A 14,114-nucleotide genomic window follows, 5' to 3' on the forward strand; every position below is an offset into this window, starting at 1 on the left:
GCTGCATCGGACCGGCAGGTTGAGATCTATGTCAGATGCAGATACAGATAACGGAGGACGAGGGTAACGGCAGCCGTATCGGCTCATGCAATGTAGATCCTTCAGTAACAATTGCTTCTGCTAACCGCGAATGGACCCCCCGCGGGGCGCACACAAAAGGAAGAAATGGCACTCTTACAGAAGATGCGCTGCTGCTTAAAAAAATACCACAAGGAGGCTGCGACAGGCTGTACAAAGACTTGGGTGAAACGCGCAGACGAGCCGACCAATAGGGACGTAATGTCACGCGTGCATAATACACCAGGCGCAGTCTGTCAGTTCGCGTTACGAATTCATGAATGAATTACTGTCGATACGCTCAAACCGGTCCTATGTTTCCAGCAGCCGCGCAGACCTTGGCTACGGCTCACAGAGTAATAGTACGGAATAGTGCAAAAAGAGAAACGAATATTTCTTTTTGTTAACTCACTGGGTCTAGGTGCGGCTGGTGCTTTACAAGGCATAGTATTATTTATGCTCATGTTTCCGTCCGATTTACAGTGTCTAACTCAGAATAAAGCTTTAAATCATTTCACTGGTTAAACTTTTTGTACGCAACTTTCTTGCTAACTGAGACAAAAGAGCACAGCTTAAGACCCGACTCAAATGTTTCAGTCTCTCGGTGCCGCTCACCTACTGTTGATGCTCTCCTGCATACTGTACTGGTATAGCACCCTTGGGAGGTTCAAATGGTTCTGAGCATTATGCAACTTAACTTCTGAGGTCATCAGTCCCCTAGAACTTAAAACTACTTAAACCTAACTAACCTAAGGAAATCACACACATCCATTCCCGAGGCAGGATTCGAACCTGCGACGTAGCGGTCGCGCGGTTCCAGATGGTAGCGCCTAGAACCGCACGGCCATCCCGGCCGGCCCCTTGGGAGGTAAATGTTTGGGTTCGATTCTCAGCCCGACAGACAGTTTTAATGTAACACGAGTTTTTATTTCCTCACCCAGCCATTTATGAACTACACTCTGTAACAAGGCCACGCGTTACATGACATTGCATTACACGAGTGTTTGATGCCAGGAAAAAAAACTTTGGAATCAACTGAAATCAAACATCGGGCACTCAATGGATTGTGCTGTGACGCTACGAAAAAACAAAATCCTCCACAGAAATTTTGTTCTTCTTTAGCGTTTGTTGCACATGCTGGCCGGGTCCGACTTTTGGCTCTGTGTCGCCATTTTATCCGATCTTGTGTTTGAACTGGGTGTAGGCCTGACATCTTTAGATCTTAGTCCACAGTTTCAAGCATTCTTTGCCTAGGTTGTCCTACTGGCCGTTTACCATTTACTCTCAAATTAAAAGTAGCATTTGCCACTGTAGTTGCGTCTGCTTTGGGAACACGCCCGTACCATCGTAGATTGCTATCGTCTTGTCTACTATTGGTGCTACCCCATGTAACTTATGAATTTCATCGTTTGCGACATTATCGTGCAATATTAATCCAGGTGTTCACCTGAGCATCTTTGTTTCCATGATAGCAAGCAGCTGTTCCTGTTCTTTTCTTGAAGGCTAGCATTCTGCACCATACAGTGAAACTGAGCGGATTACAAATCGGCACACTTTCGACTTCAGTCTGTTTGGAATCTTCGATCACAGGGAACACCAGTCACAGAAAGCCATTTGAGCGACATTGCTCAGGTGGTTAGAGAGTTCAGTGCTGACGTTTCCACCAGCAGCAGCAATTGTGGAGCCTAGATACTTAAAAGTTCTTGTTGTTGGGAGGGCAACATGTTTGATTTTGATGGTATCCGAGTCGTTTACATCTCTCGTGAGATATTGCGTTTCCTTTACGTTGAATCGTAAACCTACTTTTGAAAGGCAGCCATTCCAGGCTTGGACTTGACATTTGGGGTCAATCCTCGGAGGCCGAAGGCCCATCATCATCATCACCACCACCATCATCATCATCACCATCATCATCATCATCACCATCATCATCATCGACAATGTCGGTATAGAAACGGAGATTAGCGATCGTGATGTCATTGTAGCAACTAAGTCTACGAAAGTTAATGAATCTGTCAAGAAGGCCAGGAGAGAGTTTCTTCTAGATAGAGTAGATAAGCAGTTGTTAGCATCTCACATACACAGTGAATTGACATCACTTAGTTCCAATAAGATGGCTGTAGAGGAATTATGCGGCAAGTTTAAGCAGATTGTAAATCGTAGTCAGGAGAGGTATGTGCTTAGTAAGTGGATAAAGGATGGAAAAGACCCACCATGGTTTAATAAAGAAATTCGGAGGATGGGGATCGAACCGCACAATAACCCTGAGTTCGTGTGGGGCGGCGGTGGGGTGGGTAGATTGCTGTGACCTGTTGTGGGGTTGTGAACCAAAAAAATGGTTCAAATGGCTCTGAGCACTATGGGACTTAACATCTGAGTTCGTCAGTCCCCTAGAACTTAGAACTACTTAAAATAACTAACCTAAGGACATCACACACATCCATGCCCGAGGCAGGATTCGAACCTGCGACCATAGCGGTCGCACGGTTCCAGACTGTAGCGGCTAGAACCGCTTGGCCACTCCGGCCGGCGGTTGTGAACCACTGAGGGCTATGGCGGGACGAAGCCACTCCGTCGTTTCTAGGTCCCTGGTTGAATACACAATACATACATCCAGTCTTTTGCCAATTAATCTACAACTAGAACTTTAGACACACTGTAATAAACAACACACAGTGCATCAGGTCGTTAATACATATCTCAACTGTGAACTGCAGACAAATGATGTACAATATTTTATAACAGTTATTCATTGACAATCGTAAATATTTTGCACCAAAAGTTTCTCTAAATGTTAATATGTAACAAGAATTTTACAGTAAGAAAATAAAATAACCCACTGAAGATAGCACAAAAAGTGCTGAAACACGTCTGGCTAAAACGAAACTGAAAAGGTGTCTTGCATAAGGCGGAATTCCTCGTCCTATGAAGCATAGGAGTTCAAATCCGCTTTCCGGCTATGCAGACTCAGGTAGCCCGTGGTTTCTCAAAAATCACTTACGGCAAGTGCTGGTATGGTTCTTTTGCAAACGGCGTAACTGATTCCTTTCCCTGTCTTCCAGTCCGACCTAATGCTGCTTCTTTAATGACCTAGTCGTCACCGTACCGTCAGATCCATAATCTTCTTAAACTATAACGTCACCCAAGTCGCCAGTAGTTCCACTGTTTTGTTTTCACTGAAATCACAATAATGAGAATAGAAACGCAGTCCACTGTGTAGGCTAAAGACGAGTGAATCTTGCCGAATACAACATATTACAAAGTTTCATTATAGCAGTGGGCTTCACTTCGTACTTCACAAAATTATCCTTTATAATCTGATGTATGCAAAAATGCACTGTCCGTGCTGGAAGGACGGCTGCCTTGAAGCTAACAGGCCACATCAATACGCAGTGGCTACAAAACTGTTGCTAGGGAACCTGGAGCCTCTGATGATAACGAAATTAAATATTTCATTTTACAGTACAAACTTTGCAGAACTTCGCTACTGCTGGAAACTTACCAAAATAATCATTTGGAGGTACTGACCCGAACGAATGGAACTTTATAAGGAATGCACGAGGAAGGAAAATGTATGGCGTGTTCGGGTTGCATTTGTAGCACACTGCGAAAGAGCTCGACTCTTGAGTTTTGATTCTGTTTGTCGCTGTATTTATACAAGAACTTCAGGACAGCTCCCGGCATTGTTCGCGTACCAAGTTGGGAACACAGCCTGCTGCCCTCTGCTTTGGCAAAGGGCGGCGGTGGGTGTGCGACGCTGGCAGAGTACGGGAATATTTCACGGGAAGTCTGGAGTTGGCCGCGTTCCGGCCATACAAGCTAACACAAAGAAGAAGAAAGAAAAAAAATCTTTTGTACGGTACTTATCACGCGAGAAAAGAGGTCGCGAGGCGTTAACATTGTAGAAATATTTCACTTTCGTGTCACAAAAATACTTCGGATAATGTCTGACATTACACCCTAAAGAACTAAAAGTAAATAACAACTCTACGACAAGATTATTAAATCCAGCAGATTCGGTTAGCATCATTATGCAAATTGTTGTTGATCGCACCGTATATTCGATCAATGGAAACGTACCACTTTGTATATGTTACTCTTCCATCTACCTTTTTTTTAACAGCGTTCATCTGCTTGTTACATTCCGTGTTTTATTTCTGTACATCGTGACTAAAAATCTGTATCTGCTACCAATCTACACAAATAATAAAACTGTAAAACCGTCGTGTCTGCCTGAACACGCTTATCTCTAAAACTACCAGACGAATTTTCATGGGGTTTTCACATGTAACCTGAGCACAGCTTGTGCAACGTATAGGCATTATTTCATTAAAATCGGATCAAGGAAAACAAAGAAATTGTAATTAAAAGTTTTAGGAGTTGGCCCAGCTTAGTAGTTCGAATGTTTGCGTTAAAGACGGTGTAGTACAACAAAGAACCAGCAGCTGGCGCTGTTAGTATCGTAGTAGACCACACAACCAGTAGATCTTTTTTACCTCAATGACTTAAGTATTTTCGAACGTTTACGTCAGTGATAAAATTAGGAGCCGCAATCTTATCTTTACGAATATAAACTAGCAATGAATTGACTTGGCTAGGATTTATCGATTTGCTGATTTCGCTTTGTGTATTAAAAGCTTAACGAAATTGCCTTGCATAAAAAAAGACTCTGCGCACAGTGGGTTCGCTTGTCATTTTGCTTTACTTCTATGTGTAACGAACAGCGCAGACTTTGACTTACTGGTACAATGACACACCTATTGTGGTCAGTCATTTTGACGTTAAGGAGTTGCCTATGTTTTAAGAGTGCACTTTTAACTATCCTATCGAGAATTAATAATGTGCTTCTGGATGTTCTACTGAGTTGTATTTTCCATTTTCTGTACAATACTTCGGCGACCGAGTAGATCGTCGAATTATTGTGAAGAAAATGAAAATAGCTCGGCAGAACACCTGGAAGTACACTACCGGTCAATCGCGCCGAAAAAGTTGAGAAATTACACATGGGAACGTACTTTTAAAGATTTCCAGAAGATGTATACACGCGCACTGAAGCGACGAATGAACGCCTCCCTCCCAAATTAAGAATTTCACCGTTTGCGACATTATCGTGCAATATTAATCCAGGTGTTCACCTGAGCATCGATGTTTCCATGATAGCAAGCAGCTGTTCCTGTTCTTTTCTTGAAGGCTAGCATTCTGCACCATGCAGTGAAACTGAGCGGATTACAAATCGTTCAGCTCACTTGGTATTCCTCGTAAACTCGAACAGCATTGCAGAGGCTCTCCAACTATATTGAAATAGCATCACAGCGTTGATGGAAACGGGGGATCCTGCTTGACACCCAGGTATAGGTCCTTTCAATAATATATATATGGTTCCAGAGACGTTTTCAAGTCTCAAATATCTGTGATGTATATATACGCACTGAAACTACTGAAAATTCGTAGCATGGCCGGGATTCGAACCCAGGTCCCCTTTTCACAAGTCAGATGCGCTAACCACTACACCACCCGGGCCTCATTGATTTAAAGCACCTACGCCTGGCTTTTAGGCAGGATCCCCCGTTTCGTTCGATGCTGAGGTGCTATTCCAATACAGTTGGACAGCTGAAGCCCACGTGGGCTGGGGCGTGAATGGGAATTTGGACTGAGGGGGGAGGCGTACTAGGGTAGTCCGTGCAGTTATGCAAAGCCGCTGTCCCGGATTGGCGTAGTGGTTAGCGCATCTGGCTAGTGAGCAGGAGTCCTGATTTAGAATCCTGTCCCTGCTAAAAACTTTCTTTCGTCACTTCAGTTCGCATGTATACATCGTAGATGTTTGAGATTAGTCTCAAGAATCATATAGTTTCATTGATCTTCAGAAGAGTGATTTAAGTGTGTACTGAGATGTATGTGATCGTAGGCTGGCCTGATGGTAGTGTTTGGTACCGAAACCGGTAGTTATTTGACAAAATAAAAGTGCGACTATAGACTAAAGCAAACAAACGTTTTTTCTAATTGTGTTAGCAGCTCTCGCAGCCGACCGTCTGTCGGGAATTTGTAGTGTGTCGACCTGTAAGGGGACTACGACGATATTTTAAGCGGATTTATGACGGAAAAAGTAGTCTGAGTCTATGAGTATATTCTTGAAGCCGCATCACAGTAAGACTAGCATTCGCCCTGGCTGGTACCGACCTGGACCTGGAACATGGTGACAGTGTCGTCGAGCATCTGCACCCTGACGGCGAGCATCTTGCCGGCCTTCTTGGGGGTGGCGGGGGGCGTGCGGGAGCCGCCCCCGTCCACGCCGGCCGGCGTCGAGTGCGAGTGCGGCAGCTTGGCGCCGCCCACGCCGCCCCCCGACACGCCCAGCCCCACCCCCACGCCGCCGTCGCACGAGCCGCCGCCGCCGCCCTCCATCGCTCAACAGCCGTCACGAGCTGGCGACTGCCGCGCGCCCTGCAACACGCACAACATGCACGCTTACTGACTAGCACGTGTGGGACATCATCAGGGTCTTGAGTTGGTTCCAATACTAGAACAACCAGCCTAATGCGGAATTTTTTCAACTTACTCTCTCTTCATTATATTCTTTGTACCAGGCATTTTTTTACAACTGCATTTTTAAATAACTGTTTAAAAAATATTACATTAAGCTTAGGAAGATACACTAAACATAGTAGACGAGCTATGATATTTGGGCAGCAAGATTACTTACGTTCGCCAAAAGCGAAGAAGATATGGAATAATGACTGACAACAGCAAGAAGAGCATTTTTGATAAAGAGAAATTATTTAACATCTGATAAAAAGGCTGATCATGTATGATTCTACGGATTTTTACATCTTATTGCTTCAAATATACAGGATGTACCAGAAATGTTGGGACAAATTTCGAGGGGTCGTACAGGCTGTCTTAAGAAACAAATAGGGGATAGGAACCCGTGTCCGGAAACGTCATCCAACGGCGCTGCACAGCGTCGAAGACACAGGCGCCAGCGCCTCCCGCCAGGCCACCCCTTCGGCAGCAAACATTGCTTTGTACGCTGAAAAACCGCAGGCGGAATGTCTCGCTGTTGTTTGTTATTCAGTGAACGCGATTGATTGCCACGATCGCCAGTTGAGAAGATGCAGCTAGCTGTTGCATACATATGCTTTGTCTCCTATAAATGCGATGCTAAGTTCCCTCGCTGGATGACGGTTACGGACACGTGTTTCTATCGACAGTTCATTTTTCTCGTGCAGTACTCTAAAATCTCCAACGTTTTTCGATATACAGTTATACAGAAACAAGTTTGTGGATAACGTCACTGCTGAATATTTGACCATGTTGACGGAGCCACGACCTCACTTCTGAAACTTCCTGCCACATTAGAACTGTATGCCGGACCGAGACTCGAACTCGGGACCTTTGCCTTTGGCGGGAAAGTGCTCTAACAAACTGAGCTACCCAAGCACGACTAACGGCCCGTCGTCATAGCTTTACTTCCGCCAGTACTTAGTCTCCTACCTTCCAAATTTCACAGAAGCTCTCCTGCGAAACTTGCAAGACTAGCACTCCTAGAAGAAAGGATATAGCTACGACAGTCCGCAGAGCACTTGCCCGTCAGGAAGTTTCATACCAGCACACACTCCGCTGCAGGGTGAAAATTTCGCACGGTTTGTGACGGCGGCGTCACTGCCCCCTGTAATTACTTCTGCTTAAGCTGAATTTTGGGACGTGTTACGCAGCTAGTTCTGGTTCTTAATGCGAATCCAACAAAAAGCGACGAACGTCTCTGTCATCTCGGCCTGGGACGACATTCTCTGAGCTCTCAAACCACTGTGACGCGAGGGCCATAAATTTTTGATGGCAAAGGGAAAGCCACTTGTGCCGGACCAGATTTACGCGCCTTTCCCCGCGGTAATGATAAATGTACAGGGTCCGTGTAGCAAAGCCTTCGCTCTCAGGAGATCCGCGGAACAAAGCTGGGAGCAGAGCGGAGCTCGAGTAATAAATCAAGCGAGGCGAAGGCGGCCGACCCGCGCACAATGCGGCGCACACTAGCCTACTTGTTAGGACTCCAATTATCAGCAGCGGCCAAGGGCTCACCGCTTGAATCTGTAATGGTCGACGTACGGCAGCCTGGCACAAAAGACCCAGCCTCATTATGGATGGCTACACGGTGTACCCGGCGCCGCTACATTGTGCACGACCTGTCCCGAATCTGTTTGACGAAATACTCGACGAGGTCGTGTCAACGGGGTTCGCAATTCGCTTGCGGGGAGTGGATGGGAATTTTGTAAAGTTTTTCCACGAAGAAAACGCCAGTGGTGGGGCGTCAGAGGAAGGGCAGTGAGACTTACTTTGTATAAGCAAACATTCGTAAAGGACGTATTCAGGGTGGAGATGCACAACCTGATAAGGCCAGTACAGCGGAGGGGATGTTAACCGAGCAAAATTTCCCCGATAACCATAGGTCGGAAACACGTTGTTCTGGAGCCGCAGCCATAAAACAGCCAATTAACGACGAGCGCGCAGAAGTGTGCATTTAAACCGTCCACGCCAGCGTGTATCACCGGTGGCTTCGCTTAGAGCTGTAAAACTACCGCAGATGAACATAAGTAAGCGGGTAGACAACGGTTGTTTTCCTAGTAGCATTGGTCAGTTACGGTCTCACCCATATTACATGTAGGTCAGGTATGTTGCATACTTATCGGGTGTTGCCTCATAACGATCGCTTTCTTTACGCATGCGACCAGTGTCTCATTAGGTTCCCTCAAAAAACGGAAGCGCTAAACCATTTAGAAACATGGTGAGATATATAAAGAGTCAGTTAACCTATGGGACATTTTGTTCTACATAAACTGTTACTTAAAACTAAACAGCATTTATAGCCAAATTGAAACTGTCAATGTTTAATTCAGGATTTATCCGAAAATTGTTGATTTGTGACGTGTAACTGAGGGATATTGTAGCAAAAGTAAAGAAAACAGTACAGATTTATCATAAAGGGCTAGGAAACGTAATTTCCTCAACAAAAGGGAAAAAATTAAAAAACTGCAAAACAAAAATATATCAAGCATCACTTCTACACCTTATCGAAATAAAACAAAATATGTTTCTGTTCAAAAAATGGTTCAAATGGCACTGAGCACTATGGGACTTAACTTCTGAGGTCATCAGTCCCCTAGAACTTAGAACTACTTAAACCTAACCAAACTAAGGACATCACACAAATCCATGCCTGAGGCAGGATTCGAACCTGCGACCGTAGCGGTCGCGCGGTTCCAGACTGTAGCGCCTAGAACCGCTCGGCCACCCCGGCCGGCCATGTTTCTGTTATTAATAAAAAACTTTCGCATTTATTAATGATAACAGGGAACTCCTACCTTTGTTGGTGATGAAGAACGTTTTACTGAGTACAAAATAACAACAATAATTATTATAATTATATATTTTTTATGTTTGTGCATGTACATTGTACTTACATCAAAAGTAATTCCTTTCGTTACATAAAAGAGCAGAAGTTACGTGAGCAAATAATTTTTATTACTTGTAAAATACAATTTATATTCTGTAAGGATACGAAATACACAATGGTCTAAGACTGTATGATGTCACTTCTAATTATTTGGGAAAAGAAACAACAAAACAGATATAAAAGAGAAGTCGAAGCCTCCCAGTATCTGTCTTGCCCATTTATTTATGTTCCCTTCTCTACCAATACTACCGGTAATTCTACACTTTATGTAGTGTACCCAACCTGCCGAACCATAATTTTGGTAGAGCGCAACCTACTCACACAAGATGATCCTGTCATCCAGCGTGTATCGCCGGTGCCTCCCACTCGACTCTACCAATTATGCTACCAGCAATGCACTAATGGACGATGTAGTGCCCATCAGCCAAGCGCAACGAACAGCTGTGAATTAGAGATAGGCAAAACTGTTCTTTTCAGAGATTGGATCAAAACTGTTCACTCCCTGAAATGAATTAGCTCTTTTTCATGACTCACCACTCATTTACAATAGAAAATAAATGGAAGGCACATTGCCCTTTAAACTTGGTTTATTCCAGTATTATACCTGTATTTTGATCTTATTTGATCCTATTTTGAAGTAACACAGATAATGAGTAAGAATTTTGTATTGTTTATTGAAATTTCCACGATATGACAAAGTTTTTGATTATTGATTTATTTTGCACTATCGTGGTTTTATGGGTGATCGTAAAATGTTGTAACTTGAGATTTACATTAACAACATATTTGGCTATAATGTATTAAAATTTCATTAACCTCATACAAATACATCGCAAGCCATATATTTTTAAAGTGAACGTTTCCTTCCGAAGACGTCTAAAATCGCAAAATCCGTACCAGAATAAGAAAAAAATATATAAATTTGACTGTAAAACGAAAGTGCTGCATATAGCCTTATGCAGAATAAAACAAGGAAAATATTGGTGTATCACATTTTGCGATACGTTTATCAGTTCGCTCGTAATTAAAGCGTAAATTCGAGTGTCCATAATAAAAATCCTATAGTAAGAGGAGTCATCAGGAACCTAATCTAATCAGTTTAAACAAATAAAAATAAAATAAAAACAATTGATGTATACATAACATAATAATGTAATATACATAGCGGTATTACTACGAAGAACAATATCCAGTAGGGACGAACTCCGATGCAGAGGCGCTGAGTCGAGCAGGTCGAGCCGCGAGCTGTATTACTGCGTGAGCTGAAACCGCAGAGACCAGAGTGACACCTGAGTCGCTTTGCTCAACGCTCTGGCTAGAGTCGAGACGGTGGGGTGAGCGTTGAGCGGGCGAGTTCCGAGGGTGGGAGGAGCGGTGAACTCACCCGCTCCGAGACAAATCATCCGTTCCCTTGCGAGCAGGTTGTTGCAAGTAGTTCCTATGTTATCCGCTAGGTGGCTCTCTGTCCTGTTGCTCGCATCAACTGCCCAGAGGGCAGGACGTGCGACTGAGACGATCGCCGACAGAGTGCGATGCGAAGTTAAGCTGCGCCAGACACTGCAAGCGGCAGACGACGCACAGAGACGGCACGGCATATGTGAAACACAAAATCCAATGGGGCACTGCACAATGCAGGCAGTCAAGGTAGAAGCAGGGCAGAGGCCGGCGCTGGCTGTGTTGTGTGGCGTGCACTGTGCTCTGACCAGCAGAGGCGCTGCTGATATGCTCCGTCTCTCTCTCTCTCTCTCTCTCTCTCTCTCTCTCTCTCTCTCTCTGCCGTGGGAAACGTTTGGAGCTACCGTTCTTTTTTTCTGAATCACTGATTGTTCACTCCTTTGAAAGATTGAACTCTATGAATTAGTTCAAGAGCGGATCCCCCATCTCTACTGTGAATACAATTTTGCATGGCTCTTCAATGGGAGAGCTGTCTGAACAAGTGGGTATTACATAATTTGTGATTAATCTAGTGTAAAATTATTTTACAGGTCTCGCGTTTCTACAAAAGAGTGAACTAACGCCACTTTCAAAATGAAAGATCAGTATATTACAATAGTAGTTTATGGCGTTCGAGTACAATAGCCGCTCCACCGGAAAAGCAGTGCCGCCAGATGAAGGGATGTATGGATGTGCGCGTCGCCCCACAGCGACAAACACAATTTTCAGTGCCGATGCGAACATGTTAAAATAACTTGACCCCGTTAATATATGTCTTGCTAAAGAGCACGGTTACCAATGAAATTAGCAGAATATAATAGTTTCAGCTTAAGATTCAAATCTCACCAATCTTTAAATTGCTGTAAGTGATTGATTACCTTAGACACAATTTTTCAGTGATGTTTGCAGGGTAAAGCTTGAGTATTAAATCAACTACCCTGAAAGCACTGGAAAGGCATTAACTTGCACAATCAGCACTGCTCTATGACAGTCGACAAGTGATACTGTAACGTGCAATGTTGTTAGTAATGAAATCAATAGGCCACGTGTTTTAATTTTTGCTAATGTACCGACAGCATCAATGAACTTTTATTGTAAGAAGTACAGGATTTGAGGTCCCACACCATACTCTGACCTTAACAGGTTGTTTTTAACACGCTGTGTAGACACAGATTGGCCCACCTCTGACTGGATGGAATCTCAGAACGCCTTGTTTGTACCTGTTTCGTTTCGGACTGTTATCCATATACTACTGTTGAGGATCGTTTTAAAGCTCCAAATATCGTTTTCGAACTATGTTATTTGCATATGGAAGTATGGTACATCTCCCCTTACTATTGGACGTCCTTAGGTTTCCGTAATAGTTTACTACGCTAGGTTTTGAAGGATGTGACTTACTGATTAAAACTGGTATGCTGATTGCTGTGTAAGTGTTTAAAGCGACCAAACAGCCTCCTTTCACCCCCTCCCCAGAACAGAAGCAGTGTACCTAGTCTGTCTACGTATAGAGAAAATTCTGTGTCTAAGTGTGAGGATATGTTTTAAGTGTATGCATATCTTGTCTCCGAGATGCAACATGGGAACCAGTTCGGTATTTACCTAGTTTGATGTAAGAAACCGCCTAAAAACCACATCCTGGCTGGCCAGCACACCGACTCGCCGGGCGGATCCGGAAGCGGTAACGGTACGTGGGGCTACCCGGGCGGGTAAAACTGGTATGAGTTAAATAATTACGTCAATCATTTTAGAACCATGTCAAGTTCCTCGCCTGTTAGCTGTAAAAGTACAAGTAAATAATCTTGACAGTATTTGCATCAAATAAAAAGAGAACAATGGTCAGTGGAAGTTAATTGGGAAGAAGGAAGTGAGCAAGACACCGTTCTCATTACAGCTGATATGGTTCAAATGGCTCTGAGCACTATGGGACTCAACTGCTGTGGTCATAAGTCCCCTAGAACTTAGAACTACTTAAACCTAACTAACCTAAGGACAGCACACAACACCCAGCCATCACGAGGCAGAGAAAATCCCTGACCCCGCCGGGAATCGAACCCGGGAACCCGGGCGTGGGAAGCGAGAACGCTACCGCACGACCACGAGATGCGGGCTTACAGCTGATATATTCGTCTCGTTATTATCAGCAACAGTATTGATAAATCTCATTTATTGTTCAGTCTGAGTTGCACATTTCGTATTAGGTAATATGTTTCGATCACTCGGGACGATCTTCAGATCTAAGTAGTTGCGTCAGTAACCCGTCTTGTCTATTCAGAACCAGTACTCTAATACTCGTAATGGCTCTGAATAAACAAGGCAGGTTGCTGGCGCAACTACTGCGTTCTGAAGATGATCATCAGTGATCGAAACATGTAATCTAATTAACAATATGCAGCTGACACTGAACAATAAATGAGATTTATCTAAAATTCCTCTCTCAATGAAGTAAATCTGAATGAAGTAAATATCTTATCCTGTGATATTTCATAACTAATATCAACTCAATAACACTGCAATTTATCTATCATTCAAGAACATGATAACAATACAGTGTGCAACTTTTCTGTAGCTAAGGATAAAAAAATTTTTATTTCTTGTCGATCTGCAATTTTAGTGGTTTCTGGTTGTTAACATCGTTTACCAAAGGACCCGGTCGAGAAAGAGTTTGTATCCATACTAACAATGCTTCTCATTTACTGCGTTTAGCCTACGCAGCTCACAACTAATTAATGAATGCTATGTCGCAGAATAATAACTTATCAAAAAGACCTTTCTCAGGTTTTCGGTGGTGGTAATGACAAAATGAGTTAAATTTGTCACTTAGATATTTCTGTTTCCTTTTGTCGAATTTGTGTTGTACTGATTTGAAATGTACGTTAGTAATTACGGTTTTATGAGGCCCCCCCCCCCCCCCAATACAACGAAAATTATTCATCTTTCTCGTTATGTTCAAAACATTAACTATGTGAGAAACAGTTCATTAATCATGCTGTTCGTTGGGCATATGGCACTGGATCGCGGATATCTGCTTCGTTCACTCCAGCATGAAATACACTCATCGTCATAAAAAGAGCTGCGCTCAGAAGATGATATCAGGTTTTGATCATTGTTGCCAGGTAGGTATATGGGACTCGTTTCGTAATTTCATTCGAATGGAAAAGGAGATCTTTTTCGAAGTTGA

At 43.6% G+C, this 14,114-nt stretch overlaps 1 protein-coding gene across 1 annotated transcript in view; it reads right to left on the minus strand.

Annotated features, from left to right (window-relative positions):
• LOC126162648 (FERM, ARHGEF and pleckstrin domain-containing protein 1) overlaps positions 1-14,114 on the minus strand; it is a 707,909-nt gene that overhangs the window by 407,873 nt on the left and 285,922 nt on the right. The window contains exon 2 of the mRNA XM_049919284.1: positions 6,235-6,498. Coding sequence (XP_049775241.1) covers positions 6,235-6,459 — 225 coding nt within the window. The 5' untranslated portion in view covers positions 6,460-6,498. The remainder of the gene's footprint in view (positions 1-6,234; positions 6,499-14,114) is intronic.

Source organism: Schistocerca cancellata, chromosome 2 (assembly GCF_023864275.1).
Source record: "Schistocerca cancellata isolate TAMUIC-IGC-003103 chromosome 2, iqSchCanc2.1, whole genome shotgun sequence".
Classification (NCBI taxonomy): domain Eukaryota; kingdom Metazoa; phylum Arthropoda; class Insecta; order Orthoptera; family Acrididae; genus Schistocerca; species Schistocerca cancellata.